This window comes from Orycteropus afer, unplaced genomic scaffold, assembly GCF_000298275.1.
Source record: "Orycteropus afer afer isolate SDZICR_OR568_19922 unplaced genomic scaffold, OryAfe1.0 scaffold00071, whole genome shotgun sequence".
In the NCBI taxonomy this organism is placed as follows: Eukaryota; Metazoa; Chordata; class Mammalia; order Tubulidentata; family Orycteropodidae; genus Orycteropus; species Orycteropus afer.
The window spans coordinates 11016911-11032596 of record NW_006921658.1 but is presented as its reverse complement, the minus strand read 5'-3'; the positions used below and the strand labels follow the sequence as shown (position 1 = coordinate 11032596).

Genomic DNA, 15686 nt, shown 5'->3' with positions numbered 1-15686 from the left:
GCCTTGGGTTCCAGAAGATACTCCTATATGCTTACAATAAATTTCCTACTCAAGTCCACAACAGAAGTGCTCTGGCAGAACAGGAGCCAAATGTGGAAGAGAACTCAAATTCTTAAAAAGTCCAGACTTAACGGACCAGTTGAAACTAGATAGAGGATTCCCTGAGTTTATCTCCCTGGTATATTTTTTAACCTTGAGCTGAACCTATCCTCTGAGATCACCTTTTAGTGAAATAAAATAAGGGATATTATCTGAGTACAGGGCTCCATTAAAAAATTATTTATATGAGATCAAAAGGTCAATAATTACTCTAAAGCAAAAATGGGGGGGGGCAGGGAAACTGGAACACTGGCAATGCAACAACCAGAACACAAAGAAAATGATAACACAATGTGGAAACAATGTAACTAGTATCACTGAAAATTTTGTATAGAAATTGTCAAATGAGAACCTAATTTGTTGTGTAAACTTCCACCGAAAATACGACTTAATAAACAACAACAACAACAACAAAAATTTCACCTCTCTCCTTCAGCTAGCAAGGGCTGTTTCTGATACTTCCAATCAAAAAGCTCCCAATATATGTGTACACATAAATCATCCTGAAGAAATGGTCGACTGTGTCAATCTGCAGTCCACACATGCTTCGGTCTAGCCACACTTCTTTCATTGTTGTTGTTACATGCCACTGAGTTGGCTTTGACTCACAGCGACCCTATGCATAACAGATGAAACACTGCCCAGTCTTGTACCACGCCATCCTCACAATCCTTGCTATGCTTGAGCCCATCATTAAAGCCACTGTGTCAATCCATCTCCTTGAGAGTCTTCCCCTTTTTCACTGACTCTCTACTTTACCAAGCATGGTATCATCCTTCTCCAGGGTCTGGTTCCTTCTAACACGACCAAAGTAGGTGAGACAAAGTCTGGCCGTTCTCACTTCCAAAGAGTATTCCAGCTGTACTTCTTCCAAGATATATTTGTTCTCTCTTCTAACAGTCCCATGGTATTTTCCATATTCTTCACCAAGATCACAATTTAAAGGCATCAGTACTTCTTCGGTCTTCCTTATTCATTGTCCTTATTCATTGTATATGAGGTAACTGAAATATCATGGCTTTGGCCATGATATTTGCACCATAGTCTTCAAAGTGATATCTTTACTTCTTAACACTTTAAAAAGGACTTTTGCAGCAGATGTCCCCAGAGCAATATGTTATCTCATTACTTGAGTGCTGCTTCCATGGGCTTGATCGTGGATCCAAGTAAAATGAAATTCCTGACAACTTCAATCTTTCTCCACTTATTGTGATGTTGCTTACTGGTCCAGTGGTGAGGATTTTTGCTTTCTTTATGTTGAGGTTTAATCCATACTGATTATGGCTGGAGTCTTTGACCTTCATCAGTAAGGGCTTCAAGTCATCTTCATTTTCAGCAAGCAAGGTTGTGTCAACTGGATATCGTAAATTGTTAATGAGTCTTCCTCTAATCCTGTTGCTGCATTCTTCTTCACATAGCTCAGCTTCTCAGATTATTTGCTCAGCATGGAAATTGAGTAAGCATAGTGAAAGGACACAACCCTGACACACACCTTTCCTGATTTTGAACCACACAGTATTCCCTTGCTTTGTTCGAACAACAGCCTCTTGGTCTATGTACAAGTTCCTCATGAGCACAATTAAGTGTTAGGGAATTTCCATTCTTCACAATATTTTCCATAGTTTGTTATGATCCACACAATTGAATGCCTTTGCATAGTCAATAAAACACAGGTAAACACCTTTTGGTATTGTTTGCTTTCAGACAAGATCCTTCTGACATCAGCAATGATACCGTATCTTGTTCCACATCCTCTGAATACAGCTTGAAATTCTGGCAGTTCCCTGTCAATATACAGCTTCACCCATTTTTGAATTATCTTCCAAAACAAAACACAAAAAAGCAACCCTTCCTTGGGTTTTTGAATTATCTTCCAAAAAAAAAGAAAAGTGATCCCTCCTTGGGTTTCCAAGGCAGTATCACTATGGAAGTAGACTGCCCAATCTTCCTTCTGAGCAGTGGCTAGTGGGTTTGCACAACCAGCTTTCTGGTTAGCAGTCAAATGCCTTAGGCACTATGATACCAGAGCTCCCTGAATTATCTTCAGGAAAATTTTACTTGCCTATGATATTAACAATATTGTTTGATAATTTTTGTATTCTGTCAGATCACCTTTCTTTGGAATGGGCACAAATATGGATCTCTTCAAGTCAGCTGGCCAGGTAGCTATCTTCTAAGTTTTTTGGCGTAAATGAGTAAGCACCTCCAGTGGTGCATCTTTTGTTGAAACATCTCAATGGGTATTCAGTCAATACCTGGAGCCTTGTTTTTCCCCAATTCCTTCAGTGCAGCTTGTATTTCTTCCTTCAATATCACTGGTTCTTGATCATAAGCTACCTCTTATAAGGGCTGACTGAACCAATTTTTTTTTCTCTTTCTGGTACGGTCACTCTGTATTCCTTCCATCTTCTTTTGATGCTTCCGGCATTGTTCAATCTTTGCCCATAGAATCCTTCAATATTGCAATTTGAAGCTTCAATATTTTCTTCAGTTCTTTCAGCTTGAGAAATGCTGAGTGTGTTCTTCCCTTTTGATTTTCTAACTCCAGGTATTTGTACATTTCATTACAATACTTTACTTGGTCTTCTTGAGTCAACCTTTGGAACCTTCTGTTCAACTCTTTTATTTCATCATTTCTTCCATTTGCTTTAGCCATTCAAGAACAAGTTTCAGAGCATCTTCTGACATCCATTTTGGTCTTTTCTTCCTTTCCTATCTTTTCAATGACCTTTTGCTTTCTTCATGTATGATGTTCTTAATGTCGTCCCACAATTCACCTGGACTTAGGTCATTATTTAGAACAATGTGACCAAGCCTGGCCTTACTGTCAGGTGTCTGGAATTTTCCTATTGAATGTTCTTACTCTGGAATCCCTAGTAAGGAACACAGTAGTCAAAATGCTATCAGCAGCTGTTGCTGCTGTGAGATACCTGATTCTTCCAAATCTGATAGTCACCTACCTCCAGACTTCAGGCTTCCTTGTGTCTTCTGCTTGTTTAGTAATGATTCTAGGTCAGGTGCTTTCTAAGTATGTTACAAAAAGTCCCTAAGTGTGTCATGAAATGATGAAGAATGAAAAGCCAGATGCCACAGTTTCACCTTCCAGTTGTCCAAGTCTTAATTTGTTACATTAAGACTTTGGACAAGAATTAAGATTTCTCTAGCTACCACCAACTTCCTTTTTATTTTGGTATTTTTAAATAGGTTGGCTTTGTTTTCTAACTAGACATGCCAACCCAGCAGCAAATACCCAGAAGCTTACTGATACTGACTATTGTGACTATATTTGGATTTACAGAGCAGAATTCAGAGGAAGGACTAGGTAAAGGTGTCAAGCTCACTGGAGAAAGCTTTAAAAATTACATGAAATAAGTGGTTTTTTCAACAAGAATGTGAAAAATAGAATGTTCTCTGACTCTAAGAAGAAAGGGCTAAATCCTGGGATTCAGGCAAGGCTCCCAGAAGACTGTCAGGGATCCAGTCCTATCACTGGTCCTATCTGTGTCCCCACTCTGCATCTGGCCAGCCCTGTAGGAAAGCCAAAGTAGCCCAAGGAAACAGGGAACATTTAAGGATACAGGAGCAAGTTGTAGAATACAAGGCCATAGAGCAGCTGAGTCAAGAAGAGTCTTAGAAAAGGGGCCTGGAAAGCTTCACAGGACCCAGGAGTGCCAAGTAACCCAACCTTAATTGCCTCTGGAGGTTCTAAAACATCTACAGCAATGACAAGCTGGAAACACATTATTTTTAAAGATCTAAATGCAAGCATAGTGCAAATGGTAATGCACCAGGCTGATAACCAAAAGGTCAGAGGTTTGAATCCACCCATAGACACTTCAGAAGAGAGGGCTGGCTATCTACTTCCGAAAGATCAGCCATTGAAATCCTATAGAGCGCAGTTCTTCTCTGATGCACTTGGGGTCCCGTCAGTCAGATGGCAGTGGTTTAGGTACTTTTTTACTTTATACTTCACTAACAATTCTCTCTCCCGCACCTCTCTGGGCCACTGGCAAAGAAAGGCTAAAGTTTTTCTTGAGTGAAAAACACGATTTAATTCCTCATTTACTTTAGCAAGTCACTACGATAAAAGCTTATGTCAAAGTCAGAAACATAGTGAGTTACGTGTGTCCGGTGTGTCGGCACATGAGTGCCTGTGGGTATCTATGTGTCTCTCTGTGTCTGTGTGTGTTTAACTGCAGAGGCTTTTTTCAAAAGATAGCTTTTTTTCTACTTTTAAACTAGTGCTTTGATATTATACAATCAAAGGGAATACATTTAAAAATACCTAAAAATATCTTTTCATAATCTAAAGACAGTGGAAGCTTTTTTGTTTTGTTAAAGTAAAAAATGAATTAATAAACTGATTTGTAAATGTGTTTTTTAATTAGTAAATTCATAGTGATCATTTTCACCTGCTTTTCAATATTTCTATTTCTTTGCTTCTTTAATTCCTTATGAATCTTAAGTCAGGAAGAAACAGAAGTTCAGCATTTGAAGATCATCTCTGATCTCTGACAGATTTTTCAGCTGTTACCTATTCCAAAACAAGTATGTACCGAAACATTGGCAACTCACAGCAACTAAACCACTGTTGTATCCAGAATTCCCTCACTGACCTGTTAGAGCTCAAGTGTTGTCTACTCCAGGAAGCCTACCTTGATCTCCCTCTGCTTTATCTACTTCTTGTTTTCCTGGTGGCACAGTGGTTAAGGGCTCAGCTGCTAAAAGCTCAGCAGTTCGAACCCACCAGCCACTCCATGGGAGAAGATGTGGTAGTCTGCCTCCATAAAGATTTATAGGTTTGGAAACCCTAGGGGGCAGTTCTGCTCTGTCCTATAGAGTCACTTTGAAGCAAATCTAATTGAATGAGTTTCGTTTGTTTTCTTTACTTTTACATAGTACCCTCTCTGCATCTCCTTCACAGCATGTAACACGTTGTTTTATAATTCCCCATTCATATGTCTATGTCTTCTTAAACTGTGAACTTGTCCAGGAAGGGAGAGGGTCTCATTTAGCAAGCACTCCCACTGTCTATTACAGTTCTTGACTTGTGGTAGTAGTCCTCAGTGGATGTCTGCAAAGGGCATAAAGATAAGCTTGCTGTTTATGGCACTGGCCTTCCAGCTGGAGCCAGGAAAATGTGTGCAACCTCATTCCTTGAGGCCTGGGCTCCCACTGTTCTCACAGTAACAAATTAGTCAAAAAGGAGGGATGAATTTGTCTTTCTCCCCCAAATCTCCAACCTGGAGGAATGGCTATTATGGATTCCATTTCCAACTATCCTAAAAGTTGTTGCTGAGTTAAACCTGACTTCACCTGAATTTTCTTATAATGCATAAAAGTGGAAATACACGGGCAAAAGAAAAATATACGCAGAACTACTTAACAATCTAATTTTATATTGAGCTTTGTGGTAGTGTGGTGCAGTAAATTACCTGGTATGGCTTTTCTAGCCATAAGTCTTTGTAAACTCCATGGTGGAATTTTCCATGAGCAACTGAGTAGCTACTGATTGTTAAAAGTTATCCACCTGGGGTATTTCTGTTGAGAGTGGCATGAAGTAATCTTCTGGAAAGTTCTCTCTCTCAAGTGTACAGAATTCTGATGTTGGGATTGGTTAGTTTGGCCATTCTTTGAGGCTCAAAAGGTGCCCTCCTACAGGCAGAAGTCTCTCTGACTGTTGGCTGAGGAAGATATGCTGCTGAGAGAAACATGCTCCTCAGAGACACGCACTTGCTGAGAGAGAGACATGAGAGATACACACTACTGAGAGAGAGAGACACGCACTGCTGAGAGACAGACTACTGGCTGCTAAGTGAAATAGCTGGCTGTGAGAGACCAAGTGCATTTATGAATTTGAATTGTAGCCTATTGCTTCCCTAATAAACCCCATAATCTGTGAGTTCTGTGTGGCCACTGCAGTGAATAATAGAACCCAGCAGAAAGGTGGTGTATTGTGGGGGAAAAACGATTGGTGTCAGGGTTGGTGAAAGGGCTGGAGGGAGGCAACGTGTCTGGCCTCACAGGAATAGGCCTGGGGCTACTGATGATGATTCTATCTTCCTCTTACGGGTTTAGATGAGATCAGAAGTTGGTGCCTCCTTGGCTCTTTGGCAGGTAGTTAAGGTTGTTGTCAATTAGGTAACCAAAACAGGCTTCACAAGGGAATTGCAACAATATTTCCCACCAAAAAAATAAAAGCATTTGATGAAACCCATATATTTTTATGAAGTAGAAGCAGAAATTTTTAGAGGGTGTTTTTCTGTTGTTCACTGAGAAGAGTCTTTTCCCTATTAGTGGGGACTTTTCCTTTTACTTCATTGTTCCACAATACCCAGAGCACTGGAATATTGGGACATTTCCAGCATTTGAGCTACATGCATAGAAGTTATATACACAAAAGTATTTTCTTTAAAGACAGAAAGATGGTGTTAGATTTTACTGTGTCCCTAAGAGGGATAAACCCTCTCAAAAAATGTCTTCATGTTGGTGCCATGGTCTCTTCCTTGCCTGAGCACTGTGTGCTATTAGTGTCACTTCATGAAATAAGGAGCATAAGGGAAGGGTCTAGCTAACATGCTGCAACTTTCTCTCTTTGAAAAGAGAGAAAAGAGTAAGGGCTGAAAAACAGCTGTGTGAGATTGTATATCATGCCATTTGTAGGACTGGTGCTAGTAAAGTTTTATCTCTTCTGGCCAATGGCTCTTCAGCTTGTTTCTAAGGTGAAGTCTGCTCTCGTAGGACCATGGTCTGGCAGATTAAGGAACCACATTATCATATCAGCGGAGACTCAAACCACCATTCTAGAGGCAATGCTTCTGAGTAATACAGGACACGAGGTGCATGTCTGGAAAGGAGGAGGAGGAAGCAGAAGATGACCTATGAAAGAATTGGGAGAATGACCACATTGTGTGCTAGTCATTTTAAGGACAATACAGACCACTAAGACATAGCAAGGTTATGACAAATAGTAAATGAGACAGAGCTCTGAGCTCCTTTAACAATGCTAGGAGGCCTTTTGCACATACAGTATGGTGTAGTTAGTGAAGGCAAACATTGATCTACAGGTGAATAGATGGGTGGACAGGCTGAATTATTAGGTATGTCTATACAGGGGGAAGTATGCCCATGACCATGTACAGGATTGGCAGATAAAGTTTCTACAAGTGTATTTGTATTTTCTGTAGGAATTCCCAGGTCTAAAGTAGAACTGAAAAGGGACAAGGTTGTAGTCACTTCTTGGACACAGCCAGTGATCCAGAGGGAGCGAGTAGTTGGACCTGTGGGCTCGGGACCACAGTCACAGGGGACATCAAGTTCAACTGGCATAATGTATTACAAAAAAACATTGTTCTACATCCTACTTTGGCAAGTAGTGACTGGGATCCTAAAAGCTTGCAAGCAGCCATCTAGATGCAATGATGGGTTTCTCCTCATCCAGCGCAAAGATGAATGAAGAAAAGCAAAGACACATGGAAACAATCAGTCCAAGTGAATGGTACACCATGTGATCCTCAGGCTATACAACTATGAGACCAAAAGAACTAGATGGTGCTCAGCTACCACTGTCAACCACTTGGTGGGGGATCTATGTAGGAGATCATGGATAGAGTGGAAGAACAACGTGGAACAAATCTCAAAATCTTTTGGAAAAAAAAAGGGGGGAGGGGGGCCCAGGTTGCTGGTCTGATAGACCATGGTGGAACCACTGAGACTATGGCCCCTAATTGCCCTTCAGGTCTGGAATTGAACCCACTCCTGTGGCTTCTAGCCAAACAAAAGACAGGCATATGAGCTGAATATTTACATTAGGTAGATACACTCTTTGGAGAGATCAATTATGGGAGAATAGAAGGTCTGTGTATGCGTAGGGAGATAGCTCGGAGGGCATGAGTGCATGGGAGGGAAGGACACAGGGAAGAGGTAACTATGGGAAGGAAGTGGGAGGGGAGCTGTTGCACTGTGGGAAATTGCAGTCAATGTCATGAGACTAAGTGTATGTGTATGGAAAGTAAATCTGCTCTGTAAACTTTCACCCAAATCACAAACAAACAAACAAAAAAACCCAGTGGGAGGCAGGGTAGAGCAACAAGAGGAAAGCAGACTAGGAAGCTGGACTATGAGGGTAGCAGATGGGGGATCTCAGGAAGCTATCCTTTCACGTCACACCCTTCACACCCAAGGAGCCAGAGTTCTGGGGGCTTTAAACAACCTGCCCCAGATCCTGGAGTTCATGCAGGGGCCAATCTGACATTCCAGGTGACCTTATTCCTAACCTGTGCTCTTTGCATAACACAAGACCAGTTAGTTCCCTTGTCTTTCACTTCTCTGTGCCAGAACCATGCTCAGACACCTCTCCATTTTTTTTCAGGGATAACAATGGTTATTACTAAGTGTCACCTCCTCAGAGGGGTCTTTCCTGACCACTTGTCACTTAAAAAGAGTGCTTTATTTTTTTCAAATTTAGCACTTATATTTTCTTGTTTATTTGGATCAATTACTCTAAATAATTGTAATTAATTTGTATTAATTGTAATCTCAATGTAAGCATTATTGCCGTAGCACCCTTCTTCAACACTGTATTTCCAGGTCTCAGAATTCTACTGTGCATTTCTTTGGTATTCAATAAATGCTAAATAAAACAAAAACCAAACCCACCTCCATGGAGTCAATCCTGACTCACAGCAACCCCCACTGGGTTTCTGAGACATTAAATCTTTATGGAAGTAGATTGCCTATTTTTGCTTCTGTGGAGTAGCTGGTAGGTTTGAATCACCAACCTTCTGGTTAGCAGTCAGATGCCTCAGTCACTATGCTACCAGAGCTCCTTAAGTGCTGAATGAGAACTAACAAATTAACTACTACACATACAGAAAAGTTTCTGAATTACTGGGGGCGGGGGAAGAAGGGGGCACGACAGGAATATTGCCAATCCTTATCTACTGAAATCTTTGATGAGTGCAAATCTGAGCTCCTCTCTGCTCCATAATTCTCAAGTGACTGCCAGTTCTGCTCTCCAAAATAGGACAGTCTGGAGGTCAGTGACTTCAAAGGCTGCATGACTGATCCAGGAATGAGGGGGAGAGTAATACTAGCGACCCTGATTAAGTGAAGCTCAACCAACTGGAGCCTCTCCAGCCGGCTGGGTGGCTTGATGAGAATTTTTTGCAGGGAGGGTGGGGAGGTGGCTTTATTTAGTTTTACTAGAAGAGACTTGGTAGCACAGTGGTTCAGTGCTCTGCTGCTAACCAACAGGTCAGTGGTCAAATCTACCCACTATGGTTTGACACTACGACTGTCAAACCTGTCACTACAGTTTGACACAAAAAAGATGTAGCAGTATGCTTCCACGAAGATTACAGCCTTGGAAAATCTACAGGGCAGTTGTACTCTGTCCTATAGGGTCACTATGAGTCAGACTCAACTTGACAGCTAAGAATTTAGTTTTGGGTTTTGGTTTTTATTTTTTAGCATGGGAGTGAGGACACCTTAACCTTTAAAAAAAATGATAAGAAAGCAAGCTGATAACTGCAACTTATTAAGAGATGTTTGGGATACATCCTAGGATAACAATAGACTGAAGCTCATTTTCTACATATAAAACACCATCTACACACATTCACACAAGGTCCAAATCACATAATGTCCTATTTCACAGGACATATTGTGGATGATGGAAATATTCCCTATTTCGATTATGTTAGTGATTATAAAAGGGATTATACAAGGAGCTCTTGTGGCACAGTGCCCAAGGCATTTGACTGCTAACCAGAAGGTTGGCTGTTCAAACCCACCAGCCACTCCATGGAAGGAAGATGGGGTAATCTACTTCCATAAAGATTTAACACCTTGGAAATTTAATGGAGGTGTGGCTATGAATCGGAATCAACACAATGGCAGCAGGTCTCATTTTTTTGGTTTTTAAAATACTATCTAAAAAGCTAAGGTGGTGTAGTGGAATTAAGGCATTTGGCTGTTAACCAAATGGTCAGTGGTTCAAATCCACCAGCTGCTCTGCATAAGAAAGATGAGGCAGTCTGTTTCCATAAAGATTTACAGCCTTGGAAACCCAACAGGGGTCACTATGAATAGAAATCAACTTGAAAGAGGTGGATTTGCTTTTGGAAAATACTATCTAATGTTAAAGAGTGGACAATATGACAGCAAAACAAGATTCTCAGTCATTAAAGTACCAAATCATATACCAAACTGAAGCTAAGCAAGACAATTTGAATGATCTTTAATAGTAGTTTATTTAAAAATTTTGGTGCAAAAACAAAAGATGGAATAAATTGATGAATGCTAGACCTCACCACATTATACTTCTGAGGGTTTTCTGTTTAGAGGTAGGGCATAAGAAGGACCTGATGTCCATACTAAGTGTCAGTTACCTAAAAGGACAACATTTCTAGGAAAAAAAAAAGACTACAAACACCATGTGCTCATTACTAGAAATACTTCTAGGATGATGCCATAAGTTTCTAGGGGGCAGGATCCATGTTCCTAATAGTCAAGCCTGGTGGCCAGCTCTGAGGTCTTTAATTATATGCGGGCACTGTCTATGATGATACTATTTTTCTTATACCCTGCATGAAAGGATGATCCTCTTTTTACTTGGAGAAAAGCCTGCCACTCAGTATTAGTTTAGAGGAGTCTTGAGATCATGAAAGCACAATAATGGGATTCTGCAAACCCTGGGGATGTGAATAGAGATCCGGAACATTTCACAGAGGAGATGGCAACTGTGTTAGGTCCCAGTGAGGGGTGAGGGGGAAGAAGGGGATGGCACTTTTGAGCTCCAACTGTGTGTCAGAGGCTAGGCTAGACACATAATAGACATAAACAACCATAAAACTCAAACCAAACTCACTGCCATCAAGTCTATTCTGATTCATAGCAACCCCTCCTTGGGTGTCCAAGGCGGTATCACTACAGAAGTAGATTGCCCAGTCTTTCTTCTGAGGAGTGGCTGGTGGGTTTGAACCACCAGCCTTCTGGTTAGCAGTCAAATGCCTTAGGCACTATGCCACCAGAGCTCCCACAAACAACCATAGTTGGTAGGTATTAATATTCCCATTTTACAGATGAGGAAAACTAAAGGTTAAAAAGCTGAAGTAGACTGCCCAGGCAAACTGATTTAAAATTCAGATCTGGTTGGTTCCAGAATCTCTGCTGGCTCCTTTGGAAGTCAGTTGAAATTTCAGCTCCAAAATTAAACACTAAAAGATTCAATAGGTAGGAGTCACCTGGTTCAAGTTGAACCAAAGGACCTGCAGGCAAATGTTCTTCTTCTAAGAAACACTGCACAGGTACATTTCATTCCCCAGGTGGACTTCATGGGCTTTCCAAGCACCCTGACCCCCTGTATCACTTTGGGGAACTGATAATAATTTTACTTAAACTGAGCATAGGATTCATAAGGGCTAGGTTGGAGGCCAAGAAGCAAAAGTGACCAAAGGTGAAACTATGAGGATAGCCAAAGGGTGTGCCACACTAAGTGGTCTGCATTCAGGCAATGACAAAAGCACTATTTTAAAGTAGGAAAGTGACAATCAATCTATGCTTTAGAGAACCCCTCAGGGAGCAAAGTGGAGGGTGACCAGCAGAAAGCAAGTCTACAGGCAAGAGAATCCTCTGTCAGCCACTACAGTAATCCAGATGGAAAGTTTGAGCACCTGGGCCAGGGCTAAGGCCGTGGGAATGATTCTGAAAGGCTCCAGGCAGACCCAGAAGGTAGGCCTGCCAGGACTTGGTGACCGATCACACCTGGGTTCCTAGAGAGAGCGCAGAATCAAAGGTAACTCCTGTAAGAAGATTTGTGACTAGGTAAAGGCATAGACAACTCTGGGAATTCAGAGCTTAGCAAAGACCAAGTCTTAATTTATGAAGCCAGGTTCCCTGGACTAGTAGTTATACGGTCAGAAATAAAAGAATTGTAGTAAAAAGAAACTAAATATTACCTTTAAATATTAGAGTGAGATCTAGCAAAGTTTAAATAGTAAAGAGCAATACTTCATAGCAGAAACACAGTTAATCAAGTAAATGTCCATGCCATAATTTATAACATAATAGAAAAATATATAGCACTTCTATCTTTTTCACTAGAAACAAACGAATTAATTTTTAGGTGTCTACATATCATCTCTCAATTAAGAAAAAGTCTCTATATAGAGCAAAACCTTTTGAGCTATGGGCTACAAACCTATCCCTGGGTTCGCTGAGTAAGATGGCATTTTGTTTACTGCTTTCAACATTATTTTAAATAGACAGATTTGCTGCTAACAGTAAGGAATGGTTGAGAAAAAGCAGTTAGGGAAAAGGCAGTGGAGAAAGAATACAGGGACAAAGGGGAAGAAGAGAAGAGATACAAACACACTATATTGCAAATACATAGCCGGTATAAAAACCATCAGATTTGTAAAAGCACTAATTTGATTTTGGTGGAGTTTTCCTCATTACAGAGCAATGCTGAATGGAACTGATGTGAGCAAGAAGATCCACAAGCAAGTGCCTCTTGTTATAACTATGTCAGCAGTAGGACCAGAGGGTCATCTTACCATGTTTCAGATGTAGGCAGCTGTCATTCTTGGACCTGTACCTGCAGAAAATTGTGTCTTTAACAAATTTTTATTGAAGAAGTTTTTGTACATTCTAAATACGTAGTAGCTACAACATCATGTGGACTTGTTTGCTGTACTTTTTATGGTTCTTATACCAGCCATTTTTATTTGTGCAGTACAAGTAGTGGTCTTATTTTCCATGAAAGAAAAAAGAGAGATAATAGGATCTCACTGATGTTGTGAATTAATCTACAAGAAAGATAAAGCTTATCATCATGTTTTATATTTAAAAAAAATCCAAACCACAGAAAAGATTCTCAAGGGGATACAAAGAAGTATTTTGCATAATTGTCATAAAAAATTGTATTTTTTTAGGAGTTAAGCAAATAGAAAGAAAGCAGAAATGTTAAAGCACAGAACATGGTCAGACAACAGGAGCGAAAAATAATCAACCACAGTTAACAAGCATGGTTTTGAGAACAGGGTTTGGGAAAGGAGTCTTTAGATGTACCTTCATGTAGTCAAAATTAAAAGAAAGATCTTTTAACACTGTTTAAAGAATTTCAGGAAGAGGAGCAGAGTTAAAGTATCACACGTTACAGTGAGAAAAGTAAAAGCAGTGTGTAGAAAGAAGCCGATTACTTTAAAAGGTGTTTGTCAGGAGTGTAGAAATTAATTGGAAGGTCATGTGGTACCTACCTGATGTAGATTCCTGTAGTTTCTCTCTCTTCCTCTTCTTTTTCTTACCCTGGAAGAAGAACAGGCACATTGTCATGTCACTACAAATACACTAATGAAGGAAATATGGACTTACAGGCAATCAGTCGATGAAGAGAGAAAAAGGCTTCATTCTCTCTCTCTCCTTACTATCTCTACCTAGAAACAGAGAGACAGATCCATAGATAGATCCTGATGAAAAGGAAGAAAATCGTGGAACAGAACTTCAAACTCATATGGAAACCAGACTTACTGGATCCATGCTGACTGGGGGAACCTCTGAATCTAACAATGCCTGGAAGGAATCTTTAAACCTTGAACTCATGAAACCAGTGTTAAATTAAGCAACAGTTTAGCCCAATTAAAAAAGAATGTTTGCCTCAAGCACAGGACTCTATATAAAGAATTACCTGTGAATATAAACTAACAACAGTTAATCTAAAGCACAGATGAGAATTTTAAGGGGCCAAGAGCCAAAATTAATGGTGATGAAACAATATGGGTAGAGACAGAATGGTGACACAATGTGAAGTATAACCAACGTTACTGAGCTTGTTCATGTAGAAACTGTGAATGGATGTATGCTTATATATACTGCTACCAAAAAGAAATGTTTTTAAAAAGAAAAGAGAAATACTTAAAATTCTTATCCCTTAGTGACCTCGTCTTCACACCTTTATGTTTCAGATCATCAGTACTGACACTGCTAAGATTAGGCTGTCCTAGGGCTGGGGCTACAGAACCCCCTTCAAAGAAAGCCCACTTAGTGAGGCATTTCTTTTATTACCTGCCATATTACTTTTTGTAGTGTTCAAAATAAATCTCCCTTACAGGGAATCCTGTTGAATAATTTAAAAGTTCCGGGGGTTTACCAAGAATTCATGGCCTCCAGGGTATCGGACAAGACAGAACCAAGAATAAGAAGTAGGAAATGAAGACCTTACTTGCTGTAACAGATACAAAACATGGACATGCATGCAATTTTAAATGCATTTCAAAATACTCTCAATACCATGCTGTAAAATTATTGTTGTTGGGACTTCCAGTAAGATGGAGGAATAGGCAGACAAGTGATGTAGACCCTCTTCAACAAAGAAAAGAAAAACCAATTGACAGAGATACAGAAGATAATCCTGAAGCCCAGAGCTTTGAAAGGAACTATATGGAAGTGGATTAGGCACCAACTAGTGGAAAAACCTGAACAAAAACAGTGAGTACAGAGATGGTCAGAGCTGTGGACTATCAACTACTCTGACAAGACCAACAGCCTGAATATTTCCAAGTGGTGTTGGGACCTAAGAATTGACCTAAAGATCAGCCTTGGTAACTGAAGTCTGCAGGGAAGACTATGCTGGTGGTCTATGACTAGGAAAAGAAACAGCAAGGAGGGAGACAACCTGAGCTGTTGACTTTCTGCTTTCTAGAGGGTACAGCCATTTTGATTGTTTACTCATGGCAGCCATTTTGGATACTTAAAGTGACCGAGGGCACAGCCATTTTGAATGTTTACAAGTGGTGGCCATTCTGGATATTAAAAGTGACCGAGGGCGCAGCCATTTTGAATGTTTTCAAGTGGTGGCCATTTTGGATATTTAAAATGACCAAGGGCGCAGCATTTAGAATCTTTAAAAGTGATAATCATTTTGAATTTTAAACTGATAACATTCTCATTCGGATTCCAGGGACCTAAGAATAGGCTCTGTTTGCCAAGGTCAGAAGGGACATACAAGAGGCTGACAACAGGAAAGGAGACAGGTGGGGTGTGTGTAAGTGCTATCAACTAGTGCACAGTGGAGCACAGCACAGTACCCTGCTTACATAGATAACATACAAACAAAACAAAGAAAATGAACATCGTGGGCAAGTCACTCCAACATACAATCACCAGTTAAATATAAACACAAAAACATCACAATGCCTCGGAGACAACAGAGCATCACAGTCCATACAAAGTAGCAAGATAAAGTAGGAGAAACAAGGGACCAGGATACAGACCCAAAACACATCCCTGAGGAAGACGCAGCATTGGAACTCCCTGATAAAGAATTCAAAAGAATTATATTTAGGTATCTTTAACAAATTGAGAGACAGATCAAGGAAAACACAGACAAAACCATAGCACAATTTCGAAAGACAATGCAAGAACAAAATGACAAAATAAATGAAAAATTAGAAATGATACAAAAACTACGGATAGAAATCCAGAAGATTAATACTAAATTATCAGAAATAGATAACACATTGAAAGGGCAAAGGAGTAGAATTGAATCGATGGAACACAGAATTAATGAGATTGAAGACAAATACCTG

General features: G+C 40.2%; 1 protein-coding gene across 1 annotated transcript in view; it reads right to left on the bottom strand.

Moving 5' to 3' along the window:
• LEF1 (lymphoid enhancer binding factor 1) overlaps window positions 1–15686 on the bottom strand; it is a 167272-nt gene that overhangs the window by 10135 nt on the left and 141451 nt on the right. Inside the window, exon 10 of the mRNA XM_042780933.1 lies at window positions 13359–13407. Coding sequence (XP_042636867.1) covers window positions 13359–13407 — 49 coding nt within the window. The remainder of the gene's footprint in view (window positions 1–13358; window positions 13408–15686) is intronic.